Source organism: Eucyclogobius newberryi, unplaced genomic scaffold (genome assembly GCF_026437365.1).
Source record: "Eucyclogobius newberryi isolate DKJ021-1_F unplaced genomic scaffold, fEucNew1.0.hap1 SCAF_1, whole genome shotgun sequence".
Lineage (NCBI taxonomy): Eukaryota > Metazoa > Chordata > Actinopteri > Gobiiformes > Gobiidae > Eucyclogobius > Eucyclogobius newberryi.
The window spans coordinates 9,079,147-9,096,666 of record NW_027315723.1 but is presented as its reverse complement, the minus strand read 5'-3'; the positions used below and the strand labels follow the sequence as shown (position 1 = coordinate 9,096,666).

The 17,520-nt window shown below is 39.3% G+C and overlaps 1 protein-coding gene across 2 annotated transcripts in view; it reads right to left on the bottom strand.

Moving 5' to 3' along the window:
• Positions 1-1,323: 1,323 nt before the first annotated feature.
• Positions 1,324-17,520, bottom strand: part of LOC140372450 (dedicator of cytokinesis protein 9-like) — a 34,532-nt gene continuing 18,335 nt past the window's right edge. For both annotated transcript variants that reach the window (XM_072459583.1, XM_072459666.1), the window contains exons 21-52: positions 16,884-16,970; positions 16,700-16,789; positions 16,504-16,619; positions 15,673-15,742; positions 15,464-15,589; positions 15,313-15,384; positions 15,087-15,233; positions 14,923-15,006; positions 14,722-14,833; positions 14,459-14,637; positions 14,258-14,365; positions 13,965-14,076; positions 13,759-13,889; positions 13,025-13,139; positions 12,886-12,952; positions 12,549-12,596; positions 12,106-12,242; positions 11,772-11,887; positions 10,487-10,624; positions 9,998-10,180; positions 9,810-9,923; positions 9,517-9,732; positions 9,353-9,410; positions 5,816-5,922; positions 5,161-5,283; positions 4,956-5,069; positions 4,209-4,355; positions 3,441-3,651; positions 3,176-3,366; positions 2,989-3,089; positions 2,777-2,915; positions 1,324-2,171 (exon numbers count right to left, since the gene is read on the bottom strand). In XM_072459583.1, coding sequence (XP_072315684.1) covers positions 2,055-2,171; positions 2,777-2,915; positions 2,989-3,089; positions 3,176-3,366; positions 3,441-3,651; positions 4,209-4,355; positions 4,956-5,069; positions 5,161-5,283; positions 5,816-5,922; positions 9,353-9,410; positions 9,517-9,732; positions 9,810-9,923; positions 9,998-10,180; positions 10,487-10,624; positions 11,772-11,887; positions 12,106-12,242; positions 12,549-12,596; positions 12,886-12,952; positions 13,025-13,139; positions 13,759-13,889; positions 13,965-14,076; positions 14,258-14,365; positions 14,459-14,637; positions 14,722-14,833; positions 14,923-15,006; positions 15,087-15,233; positions 15,313-15,384; positions 15,464-15,589; positions 15,673-15,742; positions 16,504-16,619; positions 16,700-16,789; positions 16,884-16,970 — 3,876 coding nt within the window. In that variant the 3' untranslated portion in view covers positions 1,324-2,054. The remainder of the gene's footprint in view (positions 2,172-2,776; positions 2,916-2,988; positions 3,090-3,175; positions 3,367-3,440; positions 3,652-4,208; positions 4,356-4,955; positions 5,070-5,160; positions 5,284-5,815; positions 5,923-9,352; positions 9,411-9,516; positions 9,733-9,809; positions 9,924-9,997; positions 10,181-10,486; positions 10,625-11,771; positions 11,888-12,105; positions 12,243-12,548; positions 12,597-12,885; positions 12,953-13,024; positions 13,140-13,758; positions 13,890-13,964; positions 14,077-14,257; positions 14,366-14,458; positions 14,638-14,721; positions 14,834-14,922; positions 15,007-15,086; positions 15,234-15,312; positions 15,385-15,463; positions 15,590-15,672; positions 15,743-16,503; positions 16,620-16,699; positions 16,790-16,883; positions 16,971-17,520) is intronic.

Below are 17,520 nucleotides of genomic sequence, written 5' to 3'. Positions count from 1 at the left end.
TGTGACAGTGTTCTGAGTGTGACTGTGTTCTATGAGTGTGACAGTGTTCTGCGTGTGACAGTGTTCTTTAAGTGTGACTGTGTTCTGTGAGTGTGACAGTGTTCTGAGTGTGACTGTGTTCTATGAGTGTGACAGTGTTCTGCGTGTGACAGTGTTCTTTAAGTGTGACTGTGTTCTGTGAGTGTGACAGTGTTCTTTAAGTGTGACTGTGTTCTGTGAGTGTGACAGTGTTCTGAGTGTGACTGTGTTCTATGAGTGTGACAGTGTTCTGCGTGTGACAGTGTTCTTTAAGTGTGACTGTGTTCTGTGAGTGTGACAGTGTTCTTTAAGTGTGACTGTGTTCTGTGAGTGTGACAGTGTTCTGAGTGTGACTGTGTTCTATGAGTGTGACAGTGTTCTGCGTGTGACAGTGTTCTTTAAGTGTGACTGTGTTCTGTGAGTGTGACAGTGTTCTGCGTGTGACAGTGTTCTTTAAGTGTGACTGTGTTCTGTGAGTGTGACAGTGTTCTTTAAGTGTGACTGTGTTCTGTGAGTGTGACAGTGTTCTGAGTGTGACTGTGTTCTATGAGTGTGACAGTGTTCTGCGTGTGACAGTGTTCTTTAAGTGTGACTGTGTTCTGTGAGTGTGACAGTGTTCTTTAAGTGTGACTGTGTTCTGTGAGTGTGACAGTGTTCTGAGTGTGACTGTGTTCTATGAGTGTGACAGTGTTCTGCGTGTGACAGTGTTCTTTAAGTGTGACTGTGTTCTGTGAGTGTGACAGTGTTCTGAGTGTGACTGTGTTCTATGAGTGTGACAGTGTTCTGCGTGTGACAGTGTTCTTTAAGTGTGACTGTGTTCTGTGAGTGTGACAGTGTTCTGAGTGTGACTGTGTTCTATGAGTGTGACAGTGTTCTGCGTGTGACAGTGTTCTTTAAGTGTGACTGTGTTCTGTGAGTGTGACAGTGTTCTTTAAGTGTGACTGTGTTCTGTGAGTGTGACAGTGTTCTTTAAGTGTGACTGTGTTCTGTGAGTGTGACAGTGTTCCGAGTGTGACTGTGTTCTTTAAGTGTGACTGTGTTCTATAAGTGTGACAGCATTTTATGAGTGTGACTGTGTTCTATGAGTATGACTATCCACTGTGCCACTTGTAATAAAAACATAATAATAACATTGTAGCTAAAGATTATGAATAGTTTTAACAGAACCAACCTACATATCTGTCCTTTTCCTGAGCTTAAATACTTGACAATACAAGACAAGCAAAAACAACTCTGAAGTTGACAAAAAGGTTAACAAAAATAATACTGTAGTTTGATGAGTGAAACACAGTAAAGGCACAGCAATTATACTTTTAAAATGTATTTATAAGTCATAACCACATTTACAACCAGCAGTAAAACTATCTCTTTAATTGTGATAAAAGGCATTTGTCTATGAACATGAGGAATTGCAAACTTTTAGCCTTGCATTGCAGTCTGTTCAGATGTCTTTGGCAAGAGCATAGGTAGTACTGTCGCCTTGGTAACAATACAATATTGCACACATTTCTTTTCTTTCTTTTTTTACATAAAATAGATTGAAATGATGTACTTTGCTTTGCTTGGCTTTACAAAACAAACATCAATTGGCTTAAAAATAGCAACAAGTTAATCAAAAAGTTTTTTTAAAAAATCCACTGCACGCAACCAATGGAAGAATATGGAAAATATGGGGAATATGTAAATGTAAAACATTATGCATTTACAATAGAGAGACACAATACTAAAAAGGTCCATGTATCACAGCCTTTGTTTGTATGATGTTTACAGGGAAAGGCCAGGGTAATTTAGATAACATACTGACTCTTAGCAGGCTTATTTTGCTTAGTCACTACATGTGTCCAGTAACATCCAGATTAAAAAAAAGCTCAAGACAAAGTAGGAAATATACTATAGTCCAGCTCCCACCTTCTTAAAAGTCTCCATAGGAAACAATTGTCCTTTTTCCAGCTGTTGGAATGTTCCAGGGTGAAAATAAAAGTGATAAATGATTTGATTGGCAGGTGATTGGTCCAATCACTGTAGGCGACTGGATATCAGAGAATGGTGGTGGAGCCGTGTGGGTTGGCGCTGGTCGGAGTGCCACTGATGGCATTGAAGATACCCATTGAGTCAGACAGGGCATTTTGGGAGCCATCTTCTACAGGGAAAATCTGAGAAAGATGGTTAAAAAACAAATAGTTAATTAGTTTATACATTTCATCTATACAATAAACAATGATTAGTAGCTTGTGAAGGTAATGTAATAGTATGCATAAAGGAAGATATACTAGGTGGTTAAATGAAATTAGATTTACCCTCCGATCTGCACGGGCCAGCACAGAAATATAGAAAATGTTTTATGATTAGTTAATACGATTTTACAGGATATAGGTCCTTTTCACGATACTGCCCGTTAAGTTCTGGTTGTCGTTAAAGTGCAGAGTCTTGCTAAAATAAATCAATAATTGATAGACAAAAAGCCGATAACAACACAAACAATTGACTTGGCATTTTATTAACTTTTTGTTTATGTACTAAGTTGTCTGTTTATATTTAAGTTAATTTATGGTTTTTTTTTAGCTTTGAGACAAAAAAGCACCTTTTATGAACTCCCTGGTGAAGTATTAAATTTGTATTTATTTTAGCAAGACTAATTCCCCAATGAGAATGGAACGGGAAGTGAAGATCCGCACTATTATGGCTACCAGAACTAGCTGGGCGGTCTCATGAAAAGGGCCTATTGGTTTATTGATGTCCACCATTTTGATTGTTCTACCTGTTCATGCATTATGTTGGACAGCTCCCTGGTCAGGTCCCTGTAGTTAGCTTTCATCTCGTCATGGTACTCCTGCTGATCCTCTTTGATAAGCCGCTCATTCACTCCTAATGCTTGACCACAGGCATCTACAAATTGCCTTCAGGGGGCGACAGAATAACATTATCACCAACAAGAGCGGACACAAATGTATATTTATTAATGCTGTTTACCTGAAGACTTCCTTCAACTGTTTAACCTTGTTGTCCGGATATTTCTTGGCACTGCTATCATCCAGAAAAGCTCTAGCGTAAGCAAGTGGTCCAGCATTGACCTAACAAAATAAGAAAACCTTATAAATTATGTATTGTGTGTTTTTGTGTTTCCTTGAAAATTAATTTAATTCTTATGCTATTTCACCTGCACACTGATGCTGCCTTGTAGTTTTAGTTGCAGTTTTATCATGTCAACCTCAGACGCAGAACAGAGCAGGCGAAGTTCAGCAACCTTGGCGCTCATCTCATCAATAGCCACCTCAATGGGGCTTAAGTCAGTCTGGTGCTGGTACATCACTGCTATACGCTTTTTCACATATGGAAAACAGTGGGTGGCTAAAATGACATAAGAATATTAGCATTTTCATTTGAAAACGCTGAATGCTACTCTGTAATAAGTGTCTACATACTTGTGAGAATGGTCCTCCGCTTGCACTGCTCATCCACTCCTCCCTGCTTCTTTCCCGACACGGTAAAAGGCGTCTCGAAAACGAATCTTCGGATGTTGTGGCTTTTCTCGAAATCAGTCTTCCTGTCCTCCAGCTCCTTATCGTCCAGGTAAGGGGTGACGTGGGTAACTTGGATGTAAGCATACTTTGAGTCTAGATCCTTTGGGTTCACCTGTAAAATTAAGAATTTTGGGTGGTAAATACATAGCACCCTACTATATTTACAAGGCAATATTTGTTGTTGTTGTTGTTGTTGTTGTTGTTGTTTTCCTTTTTTGAGTAGGCCCTACTCTTGGTCTCACTTATCACTTTGAAATTTGGTTTCAAAAGAAGTATTACAGTAGTAATACTACTACTACTAGTAGTAGTTTTACAGTAGTAATACTACTACTAGTGGTAGTACAAACAGAGTATTACTCTGTAAATGTTCAAAAATACAAAGTCAAATAATTAAATCACATATACAAAGCATAATTACATTTTGTTGCATGGAATGTTCTACAGTATGGCAATAAAGGTGACACTACCAGGCCAGGTTACAAGTCAGATCTATGTAGAGGTGGTCCCTGCTTACACTAATAAAAACTACAATGATGAATATTTCAGGAAAAGCAATAACATCTCTATGGAGACAAGCCGCTTTCTCCAGAAAAGTTACATGGGAATATTTTTGACTGCAAGGAGGATTACAAAGAAATGCTAACTTTGTGTCAAACTCTTCTATCTCACCTTGCCAGAGTCTTGTATTATCTTGACATTCTCTTGGCCAAACTTGTCAGAGTAAAGCTTCAGCAGCCTCTGGGAAATCTCAGAAAGTGGAGTGAACTTAGGCTCTTTGTAGATGTATTCCTTCCCGTCTTCATCTTCAAAGAAACCCTGGGGAGATGTACACGAAGACACATCACAAAACATGCTTACACAAAAAACAATATTAGCAGATGTAGATGCTTTGTTTAAACAAATGGAATACAAGACATAAGACACCACTTTGTGATAAATTATAAGGAAAATAAAATGCAAAAGACCATATTCACGTTAGAAATATTGAATATCTAGTACTAAATATATGTATAGGTACAGAGACCACGTAGGAGATAACAGATGTGTACAGAAGAGGATCCCAGAAGTGAAGCCATTTTTAATTAGGTGAAGCAATAATAATCAGTTTTTTTACCCTTGGTGCAAACTACTGTAGCAAATCCTGAAATCCAGCCCAAACACCATGCAGTGCACTGCCTATGCCCATTATACTGACTACAGAATACTTGTACACTTACCGCAGCCTTGGTTAGCAAAGAAAACACAAAAAGAACTTTGTTAATATAAGAATATGATATAAGTATCATTAATAATCATTCTAACTATGAATCTAATATGTACAATTAGAAATTTGATTTAAAAATGTCTGAAGATAAATGCTTACTCCCTGTCTATTAGGAACTAGGAAAGTCTATTTAGGTTTAAAATGGTATCTACCTGTCCAAAGAAGGCCACTCTGAAGTATGTTCCCAACAGTCTTTTCCCAGAGTGCATCACTTCTATGACCTTGGTATAGGCTCGATGCAATGTGTCATACAGATGTGTCAGTTTCTGTAATGCAATATTTATTTTAGTTAAAAAGCATAAGGCAAAAATGTAGCAATTGTTTCTCTTTTTAGATAAATATGGTTGATAATGAAACCTCAAAGTCTCTACGCTGTTCATAGATGGGAATTATAAGTCTGTAGACATCTGCGATGAGTTCATAACGCTCTGCTTTCCAAAGTCCGTCTGCACACTCCTCCAGCAGTTCCATTAGCACCTCCTAAAATACACAAATATAGACCATCATCTTTCATGTGTCTGCTATTTGTCCAGTAGAGCCCGAAGTGAGCACGTTGTCCCCATAAAACGACAACAGTGCATTGACTCCATAAAACAGATGGGAGGGAAAAAGTCTCTGTTGACAGTCTCATAAAATTACATACATTTTGTAGCAACCACTTTCAATTTCATATGGCTATCAGGCTCTAGGAAGATTTTGCCAAGCTTAAGTGCAGAAAAAAGTGTAGTAAAGTAATTAAATACAAATTATTTCCAAATTAAAAATATTTCTACATTTTATTTGTATTTAACAGCAAATGAGCTCTCTAGAACGGTTTTACATTCCCAGTGTGTATGATGTGGAATCAAAGTCATTAGGCAGTAGTTGTATTTTCTGCATTGACAACTGATTATTGTTTATACTGATAAGAGCACGGTTATTGTCTCATACGCGAGTCTTGGCTTATCGTTCATTTCCACATCAATGATTTGAGCCTATAAAACAAATATTGAGATAGAAAACTTTGACAAACCTCATTAAAGTGAACGTCCTGCATTCCTACATCCTCCATCATGGCCGCTTCCTCGTCTATGTTGGGGGTGATGACTCGGAAAGCGGCGCAGCCCTGTCTGAACATGCCTAAGAAATATTGACACAGTATATATATGAGTTAAAGGAGACTCTAATGCCTTTTGTTGGTGCTGTCCCCATTATTGAATGACACGTTATTGACATACATTTTAAATAGTTTACACACTGGCAAAAACAACTGGAATGAATATCCACAATTGCATATACAATATAGTTATAAACCCATATGTATTCGTCTTTTATGGCAGCACAAGCAACAAAGCAGGGTATTCTGTACGGCTGTATGTACTGTATTTGACTTGTTTGCCTTTTGTACACCAGTTCCTTTAGTTCATCTTCCGGTTTAAAATCTTATCTTCAAATGCCTTGCTTTTAACACAGTCATGAACTATTGAACTTCGGACTAGTCAAAGGGAGAAAGCAAAGGGTTCCTGACAATCTGTACTGTGTTTTATTGCCTAAAAGCAATACATACCAAATTGGTATGTATTGCTTTTAGGCAATAAAACACAGTACAGATGTGCCCCACCGCCGCAATTGTCGGACCATGTCGGCCTCGGTGAAACTGAGAAAAACAGCATTTTACTTTTTTTCCCCCAAATTTGTGATTTAAATTTTTTTGCAGAATGTGCTAGTTGAAGTTATGAATAAGCCCTTGTGTGCTTCAGATAACACTATTGGTTGTCTTAAACGTATACATTAAGCTGTTAAAAATGTGGAGTTTTTGGGTCTTTTTCCTGCTCTCCTGGGGGGGCGTCACCTTTTTCTAGCCAACGTATTGTTTACATTTTCCACCAATCAGCTGTGATCCGCATGGCAGCTGCGTGCTCCGTGTTTTCCTCTCATTACTCCAGACCGTCTGCAGAGCACAGTCTTCAGAGCTTACATTTCCTGGACTACATTGCAACGGAACTGTTTATGTTATGTTTGTGTGTGTTTTATGGTGCTAAACCGGCTGTTAGCCCCACAGCCTGGAGCTAAACGCAGCTATTCGGAGCTAAGTTGTAAGCTAAACTTTGCTATGTTATCGGGTTATTTTTCGGCGTGGGAAGAGAAAAAAACTACAACTCCCGATACCACTTCTGGTCACGTGGCTTACGTACGTTGCACGTCACGCACGCACTGCGTCACTCGAACCAATCACGCGCTTGCCTGGCCATTATCAGCTTCCTGTGTGTCTCTCTGTGCACGGTGTTGGGAGAGACAACAGGACGGCTGAACCAGGTAAGCTTTGCGACTAAAACACCCGCTTTTAATCACTTTAATGTGCGCCGGTTTTAAACTCGAGTGTATGTTTATGTTTTGGTGTGCTGTTCTGCAAGTGTTTTGCTTTTACGAGCCGTGTTATCTCAAGTGAGCTAGCTAGCCCCGCTAGCCGAGGGCAGATGTCCCAATATCTCCGCCAAACGCGGAGATATTGTATCTTAAATACACCGTTAACGTCACAATGTGAACTGTTATCTGTGAAGCGTGTTATTCCCATATTACTGTTAACCCTAATCCTTTTTTTCCCCTTTTCAGAATTGGCAAAGACACCCTGACTGACATGACCTGTCTGTACGTGAAGTCTGCTAAGGAGCGTGGTAAGTGTAAAACATTATTTTGGTGATTTTCATGTTTTAATGATTAGAGTATAATTAACCATAAGCAACATCTGTTTTTAAGGTGAGCCTGCAGTTTGTACATCAAGCTTCAGATCACTGTGGAAACAGCTTCTCCCACACATCAGAAGCTGCAGGCCACGCACAGATCTCTACAACAGAATCTAATGTGCTGTCTTTGGACCCTCACCGCCAGCAAGCAAAGACATCAGGATGCATTACAGCTTTGACTTTGCACAGCAGGTAGTAATAATAGTGATAATGCAGAATAGCAATTATAGAGACATATACGTCTTAATCAAATGTCATATGTATTAATCTAATCTCCTTTCTCTCTCTCTCTCTCTCTCTCTCTCTCTCTCTCTCTGTCTACTACAGATACACTTTCCGTCCAACCCTCTGCAGACGGGGCCAAGCTTCACTACACAATGGACATCCACTTCCTCATTGCTGGCCACACCAAATTCTCCCCTGATTGCGGCTTTGGACTTATCAAGCGAGCATTCATGAAGACTAGGGTTGACATTTTGGAAGACATCGCTGAGGTTAATTTATATTATTTGACTACTGTAATGTGTAAACATTAGCCTGGCAAAACTTCAGTGCTGCTCTCTGCTTAAGATATGTTTCTTCTGTTCTCATTTTTTTACAGTGTCGCCCTTGTCATCAGGTAGTGGAAAACAGCTCTCCTGAGTCTCGCCTCAATATCCCACAGCTTGTTGGAACGGCGGATAGCAAAGTGTTTGTCAAGAACTTGGACTGGCAGAAGCATCTGAGTCCCTTCTTCAGACGGCTTCCAAAGATCAAGAGTTATCAGAACTTCAGGTATTTATATTGAAACTCTCACATTGTGTTAAAAAAAAAATAATAATTATAATGATTATAATGTTAATGAATGTTTTATGTGAAAATAGTTAGCCATTTCTTAAATGTCCTGTTATTTGTTTACAGCTTTGATGCCAAGAGCCGAGAGTCACAGCACAGAGTGCACAGACGAAGAAGAGGATGAGGATGTGATCTCTGATGTAATTGGACTCTGGTGGTGTACATATCATATCTATTATCTCATATATTCAAAGCCATGGACCCGTTGCAGTTCGTATACCTGGCCCAGGCATCTGTTTATAAGAGTTCTTCTATTAAGAGTGTTTTTTAAACTTCCTATAAGTTATCTGTCCTTTCCCCTGTATCTACTGCGTTGTAACATTAAAGGCTATCTTATCTTATCTTTTGTTGTTTGTGTTGAATCATTCAGTGCACCATTGTTGGTGCACTGAATCACCTGTGAATTATGTTTATCGACAAATGCAATGAACCCTATTCTCATTCTGATTCTTTGATTCTATTCAGGGCCTTTTGTAATCCAAGTATTTCCATTTTAATATAGTAACTTCTAATTCTGATTCAAGTCCAGTTACCATCAATAACAACACTCCTCTTGAGTCTTCAGTGACAGCTGTAGGGGGAGGTGGTGTCAGTGTGACAGGGGGGAGGGCTTATCAATGAGATGCAAATTAGCCCCCCTGTGACTCTGGGCTCACTCCGGTGAGAAACTTTGAGCCCCGTTTTCTCAGTGAATGGGTTTGAGAGTTGTATACATTCAAATGACCACAACTTACTCAAATATTATCAGATCTACATGAGTGAGACATCATTGGAAAGCTTTGAATTCACACTTTCAGAATCTGTGAATAACTCAATGTCTCCGGGTAGACTTGTAACTGGTTTAGCCACGGTCAGTCATATGTGATATTACTTGGACATATAATTATCTTCTACAAGATTAACTTTAAACTACTGACTCATTATTTGAATTCTGAAGCTGGAAGAACAATAAAAGCAAATAAAGTGTGCACGTGAATGCATTTTCCTTTTACCTTTTCTCCACAAGTACTCAGCCACGAGAGCTGCCACATGTACGTAACACATTGCTGCCTGGATACAGAAAAATGCCAAATTATTTTAAAAGTAACAAATGCAATCTAGAGTACTTGAATTTTGAATAGAGTTAAGCAAGAGTTAAGAGAGTAAATGATCCTACCTCTGATAGATCTCCATTCTTGTTGTGGATACGTGCCATGCTGTCCAGCCAGGTCTTGCGGAGCTCAGGAGTGCTGGTGTAGGACTTGGCTAAACTGTACTGAAGATCAACCAACATCTCAGGATCGTTCTCGTGTTCCTTCATCTGCTCTGTGGCCATCAACACTGTTCGAATGCGCTTCATCAAGTCCTTCACGTCTGATGGGAACGCTGTGTGCTTTAGAACAACATGCATGCAGTTACGCAAGTTATAGGCCTTTGTGTGTATTTATTTTATTTTGACATAATAGCTACCTTGATATTCTTGTCACTGTTGGCACAGTTGTTTATAATGGACAGAGACTGTTGGAAACGGGTACCACCAATACCAATTACATCCGCAACCAGCTGACTCACAGCAATGACCACCTTAAAATAAGTTGTTTTAGTCAAATATCTCGATTACTTTGCAGAATGCTAGCTTTTTGAACATGATTGAATACCTGCAAGTGTGTTCGTACAAAAGACTTGCGGCCCGTGTAGTCGAAGTTGCTTTTCATGAGAAAGTAGAGCAGATGGGCCGCGTCGCTGCGAATAGAGCTGAGCTTGGAGTTACAGCACTTGAGTATTTCATAGCACAGAGAGGCACACATGTCTGCACGACCATCAAAGAACGTACAGGGAAACTGCATGGAAAAATAAGGCATTCAAGAATTATGAGACAAATGTTTAATACCAAGGTATTGGCAGGTGAATATACGGCTGTGCCATAGTAATTATTTTTTGCACTAATCAAAACTGAAAACTAAAAACAAATACAAAAACATTTAAATCCTGGATGATTTAATCACACCCAGTGTTCAAAGTTAGTATAAAATTACAGAACAGAACACACTAATTATATTAAAATAGTTATTTGAATTATTCCCCAAACAATTACCAGTATGACTGCTTTTTCCCACAATTTAGCAGCCCTGGTAGTATGTTTTTACCTTATAGATGAAAGTCCTGAGGGAGGTGAAGATGTGCTTGAGTGCTGTCTCAGATTGTGGAATTTGCAGAAAACACAAATGAACCTGGAATACCTTCTTCATGAGAGGGTTGTGCCCAAGGTCAGAGGTCAGCTGTGTCTGGAGGCCACAGTAACAAAATATATATTATCTGTTTATCACCAATTAAAGTACAGGATTTATTTTAAGACTTCATTGTTATTTTATTCTTTCTGTCTTTCTTATTGAGTGTCTGCGTGATGTCACGCAGGCACTATATGTTCTTGTATTGTGAGTGATGTCACAATTTTTTATTATTATTATATTTTCCATGATTTTCCATTTAGCCAGTTTCAACTCCTTACCGCTTCAACCGATTTCAACATGTTATACCTCATTGTGATCGCTTTCACAGTAGTACGTGTGCTATTACTTTTGACATTTGAAAAACTTGTACTTTTTACAGAATTATCAAAAGTATTAGTACTTTTCCCCCATTTTAAATGAATTTGGGCATTATGAGTGTCTGCGGAATTCTTTAGCCTTTATTCTTTAGGCTTTATTCTTTAGAATTTTGTGACGGAGCCAGTCGAGCGAGAGAGAGAGAGGGGGGGAGAGAGAGAGAGAGAGAGAGAGAGAGGGAGGGGGGGAGGGGGAGAGGGAGAGAGGGAGAGAGGGAGAGAGGGAGGGAGAGGGAGGGGGGAGAGGGGGAGAGGGAGAGAGGGAGAGAGGGAGAGAGAGAGAGAGAGAGGGAGGGAGAGGGAGGGGGGAGAGGGGGAGAGGGAGAGAGGGAGAGAGGGAGAGGGAGAGGGGGAGAGGGACAGAGGGAGAGAGAGAGAGAGGGAGGGAGAGGGAGGGGGGAGAGGGGGAGAGGGAGAGAGGGAGAGAGGGAGGGAGAAGGAGGAATGGAAAAAATAATAATAATAAAAAAATTGTGACATCACTCACAATACAAGAACATATAGCGTCTGCGTGACGTCATCACGCGCAAACACTATATGTTCTTCTATTGTGGAGAGGGAGGGAGAGGGAGAGAGGGAGAGAGGGAGGGAGGAGAGAGAGGGAGGGAGGGAGGGAGGGAGGGAGAGGGGGAGAGAGGTAGACTTTATTCTTTAGGCTTTATTCTTTAGAATTTTGGGACGGAGCCAGTCGAGCGAGCGAGAGAGAGAGAGAGAGGGGGGAGAGAGAGAGAGAGAGGGGGGGGGGGGGGAGATGGGGGGAGAGGGAGAGACGCAGACACTCCAGCAATGGCTTCAGCCATTGCAGATTTTCTAGTTATTCTTGTTACCTTAAAGCCCATGATAAAGATGCTGAGAGTGTCCAGCACAGTGAGGCAGACTTCCGTGGACACGTTGGCCTCCAGCAGGCACTGGCTGCTCACGTCAGCCTCAGCGTGAGAGTACACTTCACACACAGACAGAAGGTCACAGAGAGATAGGGCTTTATCAAGGCAGTAAATATCATATTTACACCAATCAGTGCTGTGTTTGTTTGAGTTGATAACACTAACAATCTCTTATAAAGAATTAGTAAGAAGTGGACTAATTAACAAATAGGGAGGAAGTATAAATGAGAAGTATAAACTTATTGAAGGTTCATTCAGCATCTGTTAAAGTGCTTACTGTTGTTGAAGGTGTGTGCGCTCTCGGGTGTTCCTAGCTGCTGCAGGCGTGCATGCAGAAGCCCCGCCCTGTTTCGAGACACAGGCAGAGTTAAAGACTTCTTATCTGGAGTCAATATGCCTGTCCCATCCTGGCTCCTGTGGGGGTCAATAAGACAAATTAAAATGACTAAAATACTTTTAGTATTTAGAATTTTATTTTATTTAATGAATTAAATGTAAGTATATAAAAGCCAAGACATTGTATTGTAGCATGCATCATCTTACCCATGCAGGAGAGAGCCAAGGGCAGAGGTATTAATAAAATATAACTTGCCAGAAGCATTAATAATAAAGAAAAAAGGCCGGGGTTAGTAAACCAACCATTTGAGAATGCATCAATGGGATTTCATAAGCCAATTTGGGTTAAAATATTGTTTTACAATGCAGTATATTCTTTTTTACCTGGCGATGAATCTTTTGCCCATGTATCGGAACTGATGAAGGCATACTCTGCAAGAAACACAATTTTTTTGGCGTTTATATGGTAGACCTAGACCAGCGCAATAATGACATGGTAATAGGATCAATTTGTAATTACATTTATGGTAATATGTTTAATCCAAGCCATCTAATCCTAAAAAGACTACAAAGGACGGTAGTACAAAAATTGAGCCACAAAATGCATTTATCCTTCGTTTGTTACACCAGTTACCAAGCTATTTTTAGCCTATTGGACATGCTAGAACTATGCTGGAAAGTAAAGTGCAATCAAATATACATTAAAGCTGCTGAAACTTACTCTAAAAGTGTAAAGAAGTCCATTAGATCTGAGGGAGCTGCTTTGTTCCAGTATGAAAAAAGGGCCTCTGAAGACGAGATTTTATTTTATTAGAAAAAAATTAGTGTAAAAATCAGTGAGGTAGTACTAGTAGTTGTACCCTCTGACATGCTCTTCAGTATATGTAGAAAGCACATGAGTAGGTTTCTGATCTCATCTCTGTCCAGTTTGTCACAGCGAAGCATGGTGCTGCCCAGGGTCGAGGCACACTGGTTCTGAGGGAAAATAAATAGTAACCGTTCAGAAAGGGCAGGAAAGATTAAATATAGCTCAAACTACGGAGAAAAATGTGTTTATCGGAAAAGGCAGCAACATCAAACCGACGATGTAAAACTATATATTTACTAGAAAGTGGATGAGACCGAAGGCAAAAACACACACACACACACACACACACACACACACTCCCCGATGTGGGACACTCTGAAAGAGGAGATTTGTATTGTATTGTACAAATGCCCAAAACAATCATATAAAACAATCTTGTGTCACAGTTCAGATGGGATCTGTACAATCTCTAGTTCACAGCAAAAAGGTCACCTCAGTAATAAATACTTGTATGGATGAGTTAGCTTGTCCATTCAGCCCTGTTTTATCAAAAAGAGAAAGCAGGGAGAAGTCCATGGTGATGCGTTTAGGGGCATGCTTTGGAGTTGGGTCGTCCGTGCCCGCAGGGAGCACAGGTACATTAACCGAATGCCTCCGAAATTTCTCTTTCTGGTGCGTTACAATGCAAGGAGAGGTAGAGTGAGAGCGCTGGTATAACGCACAAAAAGCTATTCATGAAAAAGTCTAAAATACACAATATAAAAAATATAGTTTGTTTGCTAATACCTTTTCAAGAGAGTTGGTTCTGTCACTGCTTTTGTCCAACAGGCTGTTCCCAGAGTCAGTAGAGATTAAAGAGCCTCTGGAGTCTGCATGGTGAACGGAGCTGACGTTTGGAGTGGAGCTGTGGGGAGAGGCTGCACAGCAACAACACATGTTAAGATTATAGACATCAGCAATAGCTATGACTTAAATATCAACAAAGTAAGAACCTGTTCCAGAGATGACCCCAAATACATCTTTGTGAAGAGCGTTTTCTATACAGCTGCCAGTTTTGTGAGGCGTCACCATGGCATTTGGCACCAGTGAGTCCTCCCTGGGATTCTGAATGTACAAAAAAATACATCAGCAACAGCATGCCAAACGAGTTAATACATAACATGATACATGATTATCATAATACACAACATGACATCTAATAAGGCAAGTTGACACAAAATCTCATTAAGTTTCGAGTACAGTCAAATGTGCCATTCAGTATTGCACCACTGGGTGTCAGACTTACACTGTGGTTACTGAATGGGACCAAGTCTTTCATGTCCAGCCTGTGGACATTTTCCTGTAGCAGTCCAAACATAGGGAGGTACAGAGTGGCCAGCCGGGCTTGATGGCTCTGTCAAGTGAATTTATTTTTAAAACAGTCATATCATATCCCTAGACATGTGAGAAAAACATTAAGACAAAATGTGGTTTTGTTGTTACTCACTTTTGCAGCATAGCGATCGTCAAATGTGTGCTTGATCATTAGAGCCTTGAGCACCTGAATAGAGATCTGTCGGATCTCTCTATACTCCTGAAGAGCCCCGGCCACTTCCCTCAGTAGAAGGCCCACCAGGAAGTGGTTTCGACAGAAGTCATCCGTCAAGGAATAATCCAGTTGAAGATCTGGGTAAACAATATTGAGTTACATGTGGGAGAGGCAGATGATGATGCTGGAGACAAAGTGATGCTGAAAGTTATTCATTTTACCCTGGAACCTTTGTATTCTTCCCTTTCCAAAGGGCATTGGCAGGTTGAGAGGAACAAAGTGCTCATGACTGCAGACGACACGCAGGAACTCAAACTTAAATTCATACAGCGTCTGGAAGAAAGAAATGAAAGCATTCTGATATAGCATATCCAATTGAATCTAATTCTACAATGTCAAACAAACAGAAACACTTTTGGAACCTTAGGATCTCCTGGGACAAAGCAGTTTATGTAATTGTTGATTTGTTTAAACACAAAGCCTCTGTCCATGAAGGTGAAGCAGCGCTGTGCATAAAGAAGAACAGAAAAACTTTATTACATTTATTCAGGGTTTACCTACATTTGAACTGAATAAGAAGACTAACTTTAATGAAAACTGCCAGGCTGTGATTAGCATTACGCGCTGCATCCAGGTTGTCCTTGTACTTCTGCGTTATATGTGGCATCAGCATGTTGACCAGTGTCTCCACTGCATGGTAGAAGGTGGCAGAAAAACGCTGGTTCCTGGATAACTGTGGGCATCAAGATGGAGAGACAAATAGGTAAAGACATTATTTCAATATGCATTGGAAAAGGAAATAACAGATTTACCTTGACTTTCCCACTTTCTATGAGATAATGAGCCATCGACTTAACTAACGCCTCGAAGAAATACCAGGAGTGCTGAAACAACACAACATGGTTTAAACTGTATATATTTACTGTAGTCATTTATATTAAAACAGTTCCTTCAGCATGTTACCTTTAGCAGCTTGTTACTTGTCAGAAAGTCAGTGGATGGCCTCAAAATGGCTGTCATCGCTTTAGCTAGTTCCTCATGAACCGTTTTCACATTTAAACCTGAGAATGGCTCAGGTTTCAACACAAACTGTAGATAACATATATAAAACAAGTTTTTGAAAATGGGATGAACTTAGACTTATTATATATTATTTAACACTGCCTTTTTACCTTGACATATGATCTTAGATAGTGCTCCAGTCCCTCCTCATGGCACTGAGCAACTACATGCACCATCACCCTGTGAGAAAGATAAACTAATGATATGAAACATGAACGTAAAGGGAGACAGCCACATCCTTTATCTATTACCTGCAGCGTTCAAAGAGAGAGTACAGCGGAGACAGTGCAATTACTGTCGTGATTCATGTGCAATTCATGTGCAATTCATGTGCAATTACTGTCCTGACACATATTCATGTGCAATTACTGTCGTGCAATTACTGTCGTGATCACATGCAATGGTATTTATTTATTTATTTATTTTATCTTTATTATTTTTCCCCTCCATCCCTTGTTGGGAAATGGGAGGTTTTGTCTATAGGAGTTTTTGTTTATAAGAGATCTTCTATTGAGAGTGTTTTTCAAACTTCCTATAAGTGATCTGTTCTTTTCCTCTGTATCTACCTCTGTAGCTACCTGCGTTGCAACAATGAAAGTTCCCCATGTGTGGACAAAAAAGGATTATCTTATCTTATCTTACATGAATGTTTTGTTACGATACTAACATTTTAAACTAGATGTCTTTGGATAAGGAGAACAATAATGAAAAACAACTCTTTCAAATAATAGAATATAGTTTCCCAACACATATGAGTCCTTTGATATTACCATGTAGTCTAATACTAGCTCTAATAAACATTAAAAATTATAAACTGGTTTAACAATAATAATAAAGCCCATTTATGTGATTTCGCCAGTATCGATTAGTCTGTGGCTGACTATTGATTTTTAGATAAACCTACTAGATGCAATGAGAGAGTTTAGGGTCAGAATAAGCACCGTGTCACGTTGACTGCTACATCTTCGTGCGTGGCTCGCGTTAGGACACAAAACAGCTGGTTGATAACAGTAGGGAGGAAGTTGACCATTACATGCCCCTCCATTGCATGAAGACTCTGGATAGATAGATTCAGTAATTAAATAAACATTAATTAATTGCTTTAGTGATAGTACGCTATTGAACGAGTATATTTACCTTGAGGTATTTGACCAGCTCACCCTCTGAAGCTTGCTCTGATAAGTTCATCTTTTGACAGTGGTGAAAAAAGTTGTGTAAATGTTGATCCTGGAGAAGACATTGAATTCCAGCATTACTGTAATACTATATTTGAGAATTTTTAAATTTTATTTAGTTAGGGATAATACAGCCGAGAGCATACCTGAGTATAAACTGTAGAGACGAGATGAGTAGAGACTTTGAACAAAGGTTTTCCACTGTCAACCCACTTTATTTCTGAACCTGAGTGCTTCAAATAAACAGACAGGTATGCTGTAAGACAACCAGTCTAACTAATGTATAAAATACTTAAGTACGTTTTTATGTTTTAATAATGGTAAATCCCTGCATATGCTTTTCAGTATCAGTATCAGATTTTAAAGTTCATCATAATTTTAAGATTATTTACATAAATGATAAAGTAAGGCTAATGCTAAAGCAGCTAAATAAAAAGCTTTGTATTTAGATTTACTTTTTAGAGTAAATATTAAATTAAAATGACTTAATTTTGCTTTAAAACCCCTCTTTTATTTTTAGTTCTCATAATGTGACCTGAATAAACTGAACATCTTGACTTCCCTACAAGGATCAGTATTTAACAAAGTACATTTTCAAGTAAAAATTTCAATGCAATTATGTACACTTTTTGTCACTTTTTGTCGATTTATTGTTACCCTAATAAATCGACTATCTTACGCTATTTCCAATGATATGTCTGAGGTAAAATGCCACCGAATTAGCCACATTTTTAGCTGAATTTAACACAGTTCAATAAAAGCCATGCATCAAAGTAACTGCTC